Below are 15,866 nucleotides of genomic sequence, written 5' to 3'. Positions count from 1 at the left end.
AATAACATTCCAATACGGAAAGTCAATGCCCTGATGAACTCAATGCAACAAAGAATTAGAGATGTGATAACTGTTCGAGGAGGACACACACGATATTAGGGCACGGTTTCAAAACTGCTGCCATTTCAACTTGGATTCACGTAGGGTACTACCAATCATGACCTTCTAGCAAAGTGACCTGTTCTTAAAAATCTCTAAACATTTAAAGGATGTTACATCAATATTCAATATTAACTATTATATATGAAATTTAAACATAATGCTCACAAGTATTATTTTATTAAACCTACAATTTGAAGTTGCGTTTCTTTTTCGTTTCAGTATATATATCTGTATATACTATATAGTATGTTTACTACCAACATCATGTTACATAGAGAAACGTTTAGATGATTTAATATATAGGTTGACATGATTAAGTATAAAATTATTCAAATGATCAGATGCATTGATGATACCATATAATAAACAATGAAGATTTATATCATAGAAATATATATCTGTATATACTATATAGTATGTTTACTAACAACATCATGTTACATAGAGAAACGTTTAGATGATTTAATATATAGGTTGACATGATTAAGTATAAAATTATTCAAATGATCAGATGCATTGATGATACCATATAATAAACAATGAAGATTTATATCATAGAAATATATATCTGTATATACTATATAGTATGTTTACTAACAACATCATGTTACATAGAGAAACGTTTAGATGATTTAATATATAGGTTGACATGATTAAGTATAAAATTATTCAAATGATCAGATGCATTGATGATACCATATAATAAACAATGAAGATTTATATAACCTAATAAATTATAAACGCATGTAATATGGTGTCTGAAGTTGGAATATAGGGGACATTGAAAGAAAAAATGCACAATAACCTCTCTAGATGTACCCCACGCACAGGAAGGGTTATCAACCATGTGATCTTTGAAGACTGATTATTTCTGAAGGCATAGAAATTGTTTACATTTAAAAATGGCTGTATGATATTGAAGAGATAAGTTGGAGTGCAGTTATTGATGATTGTAAACATTATTGTTCGTTTATGATTTTGTCTTCTTGAGCTTAATGACTGTAGTTGTGTTTCAGTATTTTAACGTGATGAGGAGTACCTCTTTGGAGACCCGTTATTATACGAATAACTTCAAGTTGGACAGATTCGATAAGGTCAGACTCAGTTTTGGTACAGTTGTCCCACACAACATCAGAGTATTCCAATACTGGTCTAATATATGAAGTATACAACGTTTTTAATGTTTTCCTATAAACTGATTTTTTTTAGAACACGAAGTATACTTAGTCTAGAGTTAGCTTTATGATAAATATTTGAGATATGTTCCATCCATGTTCCTTTACTATTAAATGTTAGGCCTAGATGATTGTGATATTCATGTTGTGCAATACAATTATTGTTAAATATAAGATGAAGATGAATAATATTTAACCTACGAGGAAATTCATAGCTATTGTTTTATTAGGATTAAAGAGAATTTGCCATTGATCAGCCCATTCAGAAATTGAAGCTAGATCATCATTAATCATTTTAGTAGGTGTATAGAGGTCATTGTTATTGTGTACTATAACATAACGGGAGGTGTCAAAGAGTTTTATATTAGAAGTTATATTATTGGTGATGTCATTAATGAACAGAAGAAATAGAAAGGGACCAAGGACAGATCTTTGAGGGACCCTGCAGATATAAGTCTATTGCTTGATTTATAACCTTCAAAGACAACTCTTTGTTTTCTTTCACCTAGGTAAGCTTTGAACCAATCAAATGATCTACCTTTAATTCCATAAGTTTTTAATTTGTGTAAGAGACCTGAATACCATACTCTATCAAAAGCTTTACTTATATCACAGAAAACAAAGCGCAAGTCTTTACCTTGTTCTAAATTACTACTTATAGTACATTTGCATTATAAATATCAGTTAATTGATTTACTGTTGAGTCAATGGGTTGAAAATCTAACTGGTGTTCACTTAACATACTATGATTAGAAATATAAAAGTTTATTTAAAAATAATCTTTTCCAACATTTAAATAAAGACAGATGTAACAACAATGGGTCTATAATTATTGAGGTCACTGATTTCACCTTTTCCATAATAGAGTGCAGTAGCATTGGCAACTTTTAAAATATCTGGAATTTCACCACTAGATAATGTTTTATTGGACAATAGTTTCAGTGGATAAACTAAGGATGGCGAAATATGTTTTACAATAATTGGTAAGATACCATCAGGTCCAGCTGTTTTGTTTTTATTAAGAATATGTCATTCGTCAACAATATCCTGCTCATTTATATTAATATCAGATAGTTCAAAATCGGTCAGGGGAGGTAACTCAAGTAGGTTAATGTCTACACTATTAGAAGCAATGTTAGTAAAGAACATTACTTTCGACCTATATCGAGTTTTCTAGTCGCTTCCTCTGATCATCCCTCTCTCACATCCTAGATTTTGACATTACTATCCAGATTTAACTTTCGACCTATATCGAGTTTTCTAGTCGCTTCCTCTGATAATCCCTCTCTCACATCCTAGATTTTGACATTACTATCCAGATTTAACTTTCGACCTATATCGAGTTTTCTGGTCACTTCCTCTGATAATCCCTCTCTCACATCCTAGATTTTGACATTACTATCCAGATTTAACTTTCGACCTATATCGAGTTTTCTGGTCACTTCCTCTGATCATTCCTCTCACACATCCTAGATTTTGCCATTACTATCCAGATTTAACTTTCGACCTATATCGAGTTTGCTGGTCGTTTCCCCTGATAATCCCTTTAGGCCCTCAGCATCACCTCCGTGTGGTGCAGCTGAATTATTTTTTCTCTGTCGTATCTCTAAACTCGTTTTGAAAAAATGTTAATACCTTGTGTATTTCAATGTTTAGTGTTGCCTGTATATGTCTACTTTAGTGTAAACTGCGATGAAAATGCTATTCAGGTCTCTGATACTGCAGAACAATGTTCAGTGCTCACTTATTGTTGAAATGATATTCAATTGTTTTCTAAATTCTTTATTCCTTTACTTATTCGTAATTATTGATATGATATCATGGTAACTAACACATTACATAACAGTCTAAATAAAGTTAATTATTTTTATATTGTCTTATAAGCAAACTGTGGCTTTGTATCACAAAACATATTGATACAAGGAAGTTTTATGACAGCAGTCAATCTGAAACAACAGGTACTCTTCCTATTTTATATAAATAAGTAATTGAATCAAGTAATTGTCATTGTAGTGTTAAAAAGAGGTGTTTATTCTGATCTGCTATTGGTAAGAGTGTATCTACAGCAGCGATGAGGCATTGAGCAGACCTTGCTGATAGTAACCTACCCAAGCCTTGGAAACACTCCATTACGCCACACCGTATTGACTAGTATGTCATTGGAATATTGTATGTCATAAGGATTGAAAACCACACTTTACCATCAATTAAGACGTACAGCCAGAGATTTTGATAGGCTGTCCAATCACCTGCTCCTATGTATCCTGTGATCATCTTTATTAACATGTCCTGTCTATCCTCACGTGTTCCTCTGTGTTATGTAATGTTATACAAGTCGTAAACGTTATGTACAAATATTTCTTTATTTTTATTAACTGTGATATATAATACTGAACAAAAAAACAATTACAAGGACAATATATCGATCCTTCAATGGGACATCCATAAAATGCACGTGCCAATAGTACAAGCAGATATCAATGGGTACAATTTCTACAGGGTAATCAACGCAGAGACAACATCATACAGCTCGTTGTAGGACTCGGCGGTGATACTAGGGACATCATACAGCTGTTTCCTTAATTGATCTAGGACTTGTCTGGGATACTAGGGACATCATACAGTTGTTTCCTAGTTCTAGGACTCGACAGTATTTTCAATGACATCATACAGCTGTTTCCTTAATTGTTCTAGCACTCGGCAGTGATGCTAGTGACAATATACAGCTATTTTCCCGTTCTAGGACTCTGCGGTGATGTTAGGGACAGCATACAGCTGTTTCCTCGTTCAAGGACTCGGCGATGATGTTAGGTACACCACAGAGCCTTGGCATAGTATCAAAATGTGCCTGTATACAAAAACTACCCTGAAATAGTGTCAAAATGGTTCTGGATAACAAAACCACATTGACAATTGGGAGTCTAGTGTATTTCAATTAACCCACATGAATCAAATGGCAGGTTTAAACTCTCCAGCAACTCACCCATACATTCAGGATCAAGTTACAGTCATTAAAACCCACTGCAAGACGACGTCATTTGTAGTCACATTACAAACTTAAATGATTCATTCAACGAAATCCATCAGGAACAATGTTTTTATCAATTGTAATTCAATTCAATAAAGTCACTTTGACTTAAATGATCATCAACTCTCAATGAAGCCATTCAGAGATTAATTAATCCATTTTGACTGCAGTTGCGTCAGAGTTGAGTTCCTTAACTTCAGAGGATTATCTATTAAAGTTTTCCATAGGAAAGTATACTCTCATGCTTTAGACTCAATCCCTCCCTACATTAACTATAACACTGTCCCTTCTCTTTGCCTCAGAACAACTCGGTTACACAACTCTAGTTTCTTTTCAAAACGTATGTTAGAAAGGAATAATCCAAACTGCCTGTTTTTCTCTTTGCCTGAATGAAATCTATACCCGACCTGAATTGGTTGTCCAAAATATGTATTTGAAATACAGTGCAGGCAGAAAAGAAAACATTATCCCAGGTCAAAAGAGAAATAGTGCCAGTATTAATTCAACTAGGTGTGTGCTAACTTCTTATTTAAAGAATATAGCCGCTTCCTTGTGTGGCCCTCTTGTCGAAACTTGTGTTTTCTTCTTCGTCTATCAGTATCCCTGCCTTGTATACTACTTTTCCATTTAATATATAGACCCTCTCTTCAATATTTCTATCTTGAAGATGACTTAATACAATGTATGTTATATTTGTTTTATCTAATATGTAAACAAACAAACATGGGCCTTATTTTCGCCTGTCTTGTATAAAATGATAGTGTGAAGTTTACCTAGATCAGTCAGCTGACATTTCTATTGTTACTATTGATACTGTTGTTACTATTGATATTGTTGTTACTATTGATACTGTTGTTACTATTGATACTGTTGTTACTATTGATACTGTTGTTACTATTGTTACTTTCACGTCAATTTCCATTGTATTACTGTCATTTCATGGACATATCAATACCTATGATTTAACATTCATTTTTGTATTGATATCGATATTTTTGCCTATGAAATTTTATATGTATACTGACAATAAGGAAAGGGCTACTATAGGCTATGTCTGTTGCCCAATTCCTATTGTAATTAAGACATGAACAAAGTAATCAGAAGAAAACTTTAATTCAAAGAAAACAATCTTAAAAAGAAAAGGAACGCTCCTTAAATTATATAATTGCTAATAACACGCTTCAGTAAAGTCCTAATGTCCACGTTACAGATTTCTTGTAAATAAGGTTTCCAGACTGTTGATATAGAAAACAGTTGCATTGTAGATTTGGTATCTAATGTCATTGATCGAGGTTTTGTTTGCAGTATTGTTAGTAGTCATAATCTACATACTGATGCTTTATAAGTTATTCATCATTACGTTAAATATTCGAGCGTGCTGTAGCTGTTTTCTTCTGTTATGTAGTTATTTTTACGGTCTCTTTGAGTTTCTGTTGGTATTTTGTAAATGACTTCCTCTTACTCCTTTAAATTAGTGCTGTTTTGTATATTTTCATGTTTTTTCGTGTCTAGTTTATATTTGTATTTTGTTACCGTGTCGCTAGTATCATCACCGATATCATCATAAAAAAGGTTTGTTATACTACTGAGTTTAAAGTCGAGTCACTAAACCGCTAATTGGTTTAAACTCGACATGAGTGCAAATTCTCTTTACTGAGCGTTTGATATGGTCATTGAACTGGAACAATTGTACGCTTGCGTCAGCCGCAGGACCAGCTGGGATAGCCAGGATGACTGTCTAACATTCTTCATTATACGGCCGACAGGGGGCAGTGTCATAAGTGAAGGTTCCTGTTTGTAAACCACAAGCTCTAGTTTCTTTTTAAAGCAGTGAACACGACAGTAAGTTTATTTCAACAAATATAGGCCACCGACAACTGTCGAATCAAGTGTTTGTTAATGGATAGTATTGAGATTATATGTACTACCTCACTGAAGTATAATCTGCGGAAAAGATATTAACTGTTAGGATTTCTCTCTACGGTACGTATGTTAAGCTTTGTTGTTTTTTTACAGTAACCTATATGTTGTTGTGTCACATACATAAACAGTACCAACAGGTGCGATAGATCTTGTATATAAATATTTTATGGTAGAATCAACACAAACAATAAACAGGTAATATACTTTGTTTTTTATCTAACATTTTCATACCTATCCTGTAAATGTCGAGTTAAATGCTGTATATTTTGTCGTTAACATAATACATCTTTATGAATTGTGTACAGCACACTCATTTTACACACCTACACACATGTACACATACGGGTATGTCGTCGCTGTCAGGTTACGGGTGTTAATCTTAAAGTATTGTAGATACGCGTTAAAGTCATTTCCTGTTTGACTCAAAAATCTTACACGAAGGCTCATGGACTAGGGGTATTATAGAACAGAATGTGTTTCCTTGCCATATTTTTGTTATCTTTGTTATCAGGACCTTACATGACCTTACCTTTGTGTTAAACCCATGATCAGGTCACTACTGTACAAGGACATGTTTTAATCAGACCTTTATCATACTGTATCATCATGTTTGACGTAAAGCCACAGTAATATGTACTACAAATGTTTACATTAGCCTGCAGACCATTATCACCCGTCCCTATCTCGACATTGTATTTGTAGATCAACTGTGCACTCACTTATCAGAAAAGTATGTATTTGTATAACGCAGAAGTCGTGTTTTCTTAGTCATCCTTTGTTATAGCGCCATGTTATTAATATTGAACATGTCGTATTTCCACCTCAGGAATTTCCAAAGACTACTTTGTTTTTATAGCCTTACCGTGCAGGTAGGTGTTACGGGAGAATTACCTGGGATTTCTGTAGTGACAGTGCGTCATATAAAATTTATAACACGGGTAGGCTTAATGAGAACACGCTTTGTACTGAGAACCCAGGGTCGGCGTCTGTGTCTGCATAAATATATGTACAAGTTGTTTTTTATACCTGGAATAAAGTGTGGTAATGGAGACGTACGAGGTCAATTAAATAACTGTATTTATATCGATATGTGTCATCGTTAAGTTTAGCCAATCTCTGCCTGATAATTACATATTTATGTCGATATAGATCGTTAAGTCTAGCCATTCTCTGTCTGATAATTACATATTTATGTTGATATAGGTCGTCGTTAAGTTTAGCCAATCTCTGTCTGATAATTACATATATATGTCGATATAGGTCATCGTTAAGTTTAGCCACTCTATGTCTGATAATTACATATTTATGTCGATATAGATCATTAAGTTAAGCCATTCTCTGTCTGATAATAACATATATATGTTGATATATATATAGGTCGTCGTTAAGTTTAGCCATTCTCTGTCTGATAATTACATATTTATGTTGATAAAGGTCATCATTAAGTTAAGCCATTCTCTGTGTGATAATTACATATTTATATCGATATACAAATGTAGGTCGTTGAGTTTAGCCACTCTCTGATAATTACATATTTATGTCGATATAGGTCATCGTTAAATTTAGCCACTCTGTCTGATAATTACATACTTCCCTGTTCGCTTATACAAGTGTGTAGAGTAGATATGTGTGGGTATTTTATGATAGTTATGATAGACGCCATGGAAAGAGCTTATATAGTCAAATCCTGTTGTTGAATCGCTTTCTTTTATCAATACAATACCTGTTTGAAATGGATTAAATGAACATTATATAAACCATCTTATAGTTCGTCCTTATAATAAACATGTACAAATCCGCTTTTATGGATGGACTCTTTTCTCTAATTATTACGCCAATGTATCAGCCAATCAAAAGCGATATTACAAATGACGACGTCAATGTTTAACCTTATGGACCAATAACATATTTCTTAAGTCATTAAATATACCGTAACAAGCAAAATCAAACTTTTAAACAATCGTGAAACGAGTAATATATGATATGTTACTATCACTTGATTAATTAATATGATTGGTGCATGCTATTATGTTAAATGTGTTTCAGATAATAAATATAAATATAAAAAAATGTATACCTGAGTCATCTACATGTACATGTATGTACTGTACACACACAGTAGCCGGACTTTGTACCGAACAAGGTGTTCTTATTAGTCATACCGTTATAATCAACCGCACTTACTAATGAAAATTTAAACACGCACGCACATGTGCATACGTTTACACGTGACCACAATAACGACTTGTTTAGCCTCCGTAAAACAGCAGTGAGTCAAATCAACATCCTGAATGTGTAAGCAAATTGACGAGTGTAGTTGAGCCTCGAAACCTCTGATAAATAAACACCTGTCTAATTAAAACATCACAGATAATGCTTACACCAAAGACACAAGGTCCTCTTTATAAACCACATGATAATTCATTACTGACTTTAAACCACTACATTATCAGCGCCATACGTAAATATTGGCTAAATATGTTCTTACATATAAACAGTAATAGCATGAAAAATACAGAATGCATGACTGGATTTCATCTTTGTAAATTCTTTCAATGCAAACTCACAAAAACATAACAGCAGAGGAGTTGTCTTCGCTTGTTTTAGGTCCTTATTTATTACCTGACGTTTCTCAATGTTCTCTTTTTCATGGACACGTATTTCTGGAATAAGGAAACATTTTCAGGGTCAGTATAGTGATGACAGTGAAGCTGAGGACAGATATTAATACTAGGTGATACAGTATTAAATATGTAGGATAGGTACTGCTATCAACCTCATCTTAACATTCAGTTTCACGCTTGGATGAATATCTTTAGAGGTGTCGCTTTCATTACGCGGACAATAATAGTTATCAATAGGCGTAAGAAGTTTATTTTATGATGTTCATTTTGTGATGTAAATTTCGTTTACCGTGTGTGTGTAGCACATGTCAAGGGATAATAAATTGAGGTTACTTAAATGTCGAAACATACTTATTTCTTTTCTCGGGTTAAAACTACATATTTTAATATGACCATAGTTGTACTATTAATATATGGTTTATTTTAACATATATTTGTTTTTAAATCCACCCATAAAATAACGAAAACAAAGTATTCATATAAACTCATATGACCTTAATCCCTGAATGGGAGTATTTATAATGATGAACACTTGTGGATCGGTTTGTCTGGTAGACGTAAATCTTCCAGTTTAATTCGGTATGGAATGTAAGGTTTTCCACTACTACAATAAGTGTCTGTAATACGCTCTATCTAATTAATTAACGCACGTGCATCTCCGACACGTTACAAGATGTTAAAGGACGTGGATGTTTCATGTAGCATACACTTCCCAGGTCAGATGTATACCAGGGAGACTTCGGAAACATGTGCAATACATTAGATACAGAAATGTTTCATGTCAATGCTGCCAATATGATATCAAACAAATGCTCTCATAACGTTCGTTAGGGGAACTACTTCAGCCATGGCCTGTATACATGCGTTTGTATAAACTATCGTATACATCGATAGGTATATCATATACTTCTGTGTGTAAACTATGAGAATTTATGATGTGTATATATGTATTCATCTTTCTTTTTTGCATATGTTGTAGGTCCTAGTGTAATTATATGACGCCAGTGAAAGTAGGCCTTTCGTAAACTACCGGAAACCGGACGGGGTGTTACCATGACAACAACTATGATGATGAGTGTGGGATGATCTCGTAGGAAGAAGTACTTGAATATTTCTTCATCGGATTTTGTGATTATAACATTTTAGATAAGTATTATGAATAAGATGGCCGAACAAACCGAATCGTTTGCCTCTTATTGGGCATTTTCTGCAAACAGCAGTAATGTCACAAATCACTTCGACGCAGATGCCTTTATCATTGAGAGAAACAACCAGAATGCATTGCTTTTGCTCCCGGTGATTATCGTCGTTGGAGTTCTGATGTTACTGGGATTTGTGGGTAATTGTCTTGTCTGTTACGTTTATAACTCGCCGACAATCAAAAAAAGGAAGACAACCAAAAGAGTGTTTATTCTGACTCTAGCCATCTTCGATATATTGAACTGCGTACTTGTGATGCCTTTTGAGATTTATGACATGAGGAACCAGCATTACTTCCAGTCTTCGGAGGTCTGTAAAGTGTTCCGGTTTATCGAGACTTCTCTTGTGCTATCATCCGGATTCATTCTTCTGTCCGTATCAGTTGATAGGTACGTGAATCTCGTTAAGGCCTCCAAACGTATCATCACACCAAGTAGAGCTAAGAAGCTCGGACTCGCCTGTGTTGTCGTAGCCATAGCCTTGTCCTGGCCAGTCCTAATTTTCGCGGGGACAGAAGAATTCCTCATTCTCGCTGACGGTATTAGCACAAATCTGACAGCTACAGAATGTACGACGTTTAGAAATGACTATGAAGGATTTATGAATGACAATATCTATAATTTGTTCTTAATTGCCACTTTTATTAGCGCCTTAATAACTCTTATTGTGATATACATTCTGATTGGATTAAAACTCTATCGTCGACGCCGAGGGTCCGTCAACAAAGGAGGACTTATGTTTCTATCCAGTACCAATGAAGGGAAGAGTTTGACAGACGGGAAACCCATAAAGAGAAACAATGTACGCAAATCCAGTTTGGGTTACGCCATACGACGCAGCAAACCGAAAGCACAAGGATCGACCGTCATGTTTTATTCCGTAACAGTGGTGTTCATCCTAGGATTCTTACCCCATCTTACTGTGCGCACTTTAAAAATGCTCAAAATGGCGTTTACGGAAAGCCACTCGTTTGACTCGACGGAAATGATCTATAATCTCCTAGTGAGGTCCTACATGATCAACAGTACTGCTAATCCCTTTATTTATAGCATACTCAACGTTAGATTCAGGAAGGATCTCATAGCTTCTTTTAAACGGTGCTTCTGTTTACATAGATTACGACGCACACAATGAAAACACGTGTATTGATCTATAACTTTATAATAAAAAATGTTTATTTTCATAAAACTTGTAGTTTCAACGTTTTATGTTTTCCTTTTGTGTATTTTTGTATATTGTATATCTTTTCACTTTAAAACGTCCATAACTATGAGTTATTCTAATATCATGGAATGATACATTGTTAGTCATTGGTCAATAACCATGAGTTATTCTAATATCCTGAAATAACACGTTGTTAGTCATTGGTCAATAACCATGAGTTATTCTATTATCCTGAAATAACACGTTGTTAGTCATTGGTCAATAACTATAAGTTATTCTAATATCATGTAATGATACGTTGTTAGTCACTAGTCAGTAACCATGGATGACCCTAATATACCTATCATTAATACGTTTACATTCATTCTTTGCTCATTCCAAAAACTGTAATCTGCAGTGTAAGCCGTGTTAATTGTTATTCATTTCTTGATTTGTTTGATTGTCAGCAGTATTTACTAATTTGGTAACCCTGTTTTATTTTACCTTTCCAGCCCCTATCATCATGTCATTATTTATTGGTTCATTGGGTTGATTTTAAGCCATACTTTGTAAATAGGTAACCCTGTTTTATTTTAATTATCCAGCCCCTATAATCATGTCACTATTTATTGGTTCATTAAGTTGATTGCCAGCCATACTTTTATTCCTTTAATCTACAACGTCATTTTATATAAAGGGCACATGCCTGTCTCTGATAAATAACAACACAATGTGTTTTTGTGCTTTCCCGGCTAGTCGCTTAAATGAGACCTTTTCTCTTAGCAATAAGATTGTACATTAAATATATAATAAACAATAGTTATACTGTATGCCGAATAATGAATATAAAAACATACGACTATCGCCTCATTCTTGTACATGTACTTGTATGTGGTGGCATGGACCAAAATTCAGAAGCGGAATTATAAAAAAGTCACCCCTCAGAAAAACTTGAACAAAACTTTAACATTATCATTATGGATATAAATTGTATTCGAACATTCATCTAGTTTTCTAATCAAATATTCGAATATTCGTTTTCAGTTTAGAAATTTGGTATCTTTGGTTTCATACATGTTGATATATCTATTCATTTTCAAGGCGGCTGTAAAAAGACTTGATTTATATTATAGATGTCTTTAAGGACTACCAGTTCAAAAATAACATAAATATTAAATGAAAATTAACCGTTTTGTAACATTGCCCCGGAAGACACACGGTACGGCAAATATACCATATAGAAACTCCGCTGTGTCTATTAATAGAACATTAGAGATTTCCACATATACCAAAATGATGGATGGGAGAGAGTTGTCATACAGGTCAAGAGGTACTCTGGGTGTCTTCGCGAACAGTTTCTTGTTTTAGAATTATACACAAATGGTATTTGGATTAATAAATAATAATGAACGATATTTCATATAACCGACGGTGTATTCTCAGATTTTCCGTTTCTGTTCAGCAATTCCATATTTTCTTAACGTCGTCAATACCATACACAAGGTAAAACAACACTAAAAAACAATGATATAATTGAGCAATCCTACATCGTCATGTGACAAGGGTGATTTAGATACACTATTTTTGTATATATTTACTTAAACTGTCAAAATTTGCCATTTACATTGTTGATTGTTGTTGATATGGACAAAGGTACGTCTGTTGTTAATGACGTGTTTCTTTGTTCGTATGGTATGATTGTTTAAGGCACGTCCTTTTTAAGAGTTAACGCCCATCTCAAACCTATCCTTACCCGTTTCCTGCATTTTTGACTTGTATCTGTTACATATAAAAGCACGCGCAAAAGGTTCTCCATACTTATCCCAGTCTACCCACTTTTCTCTCTTTTGTCTTTACCTTTAAAGGCGCAAGGTCGTAGCAGCGGACGTAAAACCTGTTCAATAATAACCTATATATATATATATGGTCAACAAGTTTTACGCCGAGTCCTTTTTGCAGAGAACATGTAGGTATACCACCTTGTATACATATGGCCCTATAGTCACTATACGGCAGTAAATAACTAGCACAGGGATATGGGGAAATCACGGGATGTATTTTAACAATTATTGGATTTTGTAGTAGTGTACCCAGCATTCTTATATTGGTCTTCACGGGTCATGTGACGTTTGTTATATCCTTATTGTTTTTGTCTGTTAATAAAATTCTTTTGATTTGTATTTCGGAGTTTTAGTCATATTTTCATGGTATGATTTAACACGTGACCTTAGATTCGCGAACATTACACAATCCGGACCGGAACATATATGTGTGCCTGCCGAAAAACATATGACAATACATGGGATGTACCCGGAATTATTTCTCCGAGTTATATACGTAAAGTTTGGATATATAGAAGAGCTGACTTTTATCGTTTTAATAATCTGTTATCTGAGTATAATTGGGAAAATATGATTTCAAATTGCGATTCTGTAGATTTAGCTTGTGATCGTTTTACCGATTTATTTTTACAATTTGCTAATCAATGTATCCCCTCTAAAGAAGTTTCTATTAGACCTAATGATAAGCCGTGGATGAATTCGGAAATAAGGGAAAATATCAGATTCCGTGATAGGTTATATAAAAAGGCCAAAACGACAAAACGCGATCCGGATATTAGGAAATATAAAGACCAGAGAAATAAAGTTAATAACATGAAAAAAAAAATGAACGCTTAATCTTTTATGAAAATGTTCATGGTCTTATTGACGAGTATTATAGTTCGGATCCTAAATCTTACTGGCGACTTGTTAAACGTCTTATGAAATCCAATATGTCAACTGAACAGATTCCAACTCTTATAGATACTGATTCTAATTCTCTAGCCATTACAGACTCCGAAAAAGCTAATCTATTAAATAAATACTTTTGTGGCATTACCAGTCTTGATGACAGTGAACATGTATTACCATTTTTTCCCTCTAGAACTAATAATACATTAAGTAATATAATAGTTACACAAAGTGAAGTTAAAGATGTTTTAAAAATACTGAAACTCGGCAAGGCATCTGACCATGATGGAATCAGCCATCATATGTTGAAATATAATGTTGAGTCTGTTTGTATACCATTAACATTGTTATTTAACTTATCCTTATCAACATGTGTTTATCCAGATGTATGGAAAACTGCAAATGTTATGCCTCTATTCAAGAAAAATGATAGGTATTCTGTAACTAATTATAGACCAATTTCTCTTTTATCAACAGTAGGAAAAGTGTTCGAGAGAGTTGTGTACAAACATATGCATAATTTTATGTTAGAGAATTCATTGTTTTATCAGTATCAGTCAGGTTTCATGCCAGGTCATTCCACTGTTTTTCAGTTAATTGAACTATACCACAAAATCTGTTTGGCCCTCGAAGAAAAAAAGCACACGTGCATGATATTTTGCGACATTTCCAAAGCTTTTGATCGTGTATGGCATCGGGGACTTATTACTAAGTTAAAATCATATGGTTTTACTGGTGAACTTATAAAATGGCTTGAAAATTATCTTTCAAATCGTAAGCAGAAAGTCTTTATAAACAATTCATTTTCATCTCTTAGTACGATTAAAGCAGGGGTGCCTCAAGGCTCGATTCTAGGACCTCTTCTATTTCTGATATACATAAATGATATAGCCGATTTTCTTGAATCAGTTTCTAGACTCTTTGCAGATGATACTTCTCTTTTAGTTTCCTCCCACTCCTGTCAAGAGATAGAGCAAATACTTAACAGAGATCTTGAAGTATTGAACACCTGGGCTAAAACATGGTAAGTTACGTTTAACCCTAATAAAACCGAAATGATTTTCAATTCTAATTCAAACGAAATTGAAGCAGACCTTGATATTGTTTTTGATGGAATTTTTGTAAATTTTACCGAGACTCATCGGCATCTTGGTGTATTAATCAGTTCATCTGCTAAATGGGGAGATCATGTTCATTCTATATATAAGTCCGCTATGAAAAAGATCAATATGTTAAGGAAATTGAAATTCATATTAAAACGAGATGCTCTACTTAGAATTTACAAAACTTTTATTTTACCTATCTTAGAATACGCATGTGAACTTTGGGACGGGTGTTCAATATCAGACTCTATAAAATTAGAATTAGTCCAACGTGAGGCAGCACGAATTATCACTGGTTTACCATCATATGTAAATGTTTCAGCTTTATACTCAGAAACGAGCCTTGAGACACTCTCTGAGAGACGAAAACGAAGAAAATTAAGTCTATTCTACAAAATGGATAGGAACTTAACTCCACATTATCTTAATTCTCTTCTTCCTTCAAATGTCGGCGATACTAACAACTACATCTTACGAACTAACAATAATTACAGAATTCCCCACTACAGACTCTCCCTTACTACCTCCTCCTGTATACCTTCATCTCTACACATGTGGAATGACCTGGATGAATCTACTAGATCATCTCCTTCCTTGGCAACTTTAAAAAAAAGTATATCCAGGTCTGATGAAGACAAATACCCAACATTTTATAATTTTGGTGACAGAAAGACAAATATTATCCATACTAAATTACGACATAGATGCAGTGCATTGAATAATGATTTGTTCCGTGTAAATCTCATAAATAGTCCAGATTGTAGTTGTGGAAATCGTTGCGAGAGTGCCTATCATTATTTCTTTGAATGTGAAAAGTATGTAAATTGCAGAGGCGT

At 34.0% G+C, this 15,866-nt stretch overlaps 1 protein-coding gene across 1 annotated transcript; it reads left to right on the top strand.

Moving 5' to 3' along the window:
- Positions 1 to 6,093: 6,093 nt before the first annotated feature.
- On the top strand, positions 6,094 to 11,244 carry LOC117323227 (cholecystokinin receptor type A-like). Its single transcript, XM_033878293.1, has 2 exons — positions 6,094 to 6,288; positions 9,832 to 11,244. The coding sequence occupies exon 2, from the start codon at positions 10,008 to 10,010 to the stop codon at positions 11,184 to 11,186; it is 1,179 nt and encodes a 392-aa protein (XP_033734184.1). The 5' UTR covers positions 6,094 to 6,288; positions 9,832 to 10,007; the 3' UTR covers positions 11,187 to 11,244.
- Positions 11,245 to 15,866: the final 4,622 nt, after the last annotated feature.

This window comes from Pecten maximus, chromosome 3 (genome assembly GCF_902652985.1).
Source record: "Pecten maximus chromosome 3, xPecMax1.1, whole genome shotgun sequence".
In the NCBI taxonomy this organism is placed as follows: Eukaryota; Metazoa; Mollusca; class Bivalvia; order Pectinida; family Pectinidae; genus Pecten; species Pecten maximus.
Note: the sequence above shows the minus strand (reverse complement) of the source record. Positions and strands in the feature narration are given on the sequence as shown.

Bases quoted from the DNA above. Each gene is read 5' to 3' on its own strand.
- LOC117323227 (XM_033878293.1), top strand. From the start codon at position 10,008: ATGAATAAGATGGCCGAACAAACCGAATCGTTTGCCTCTTATTGGGCA.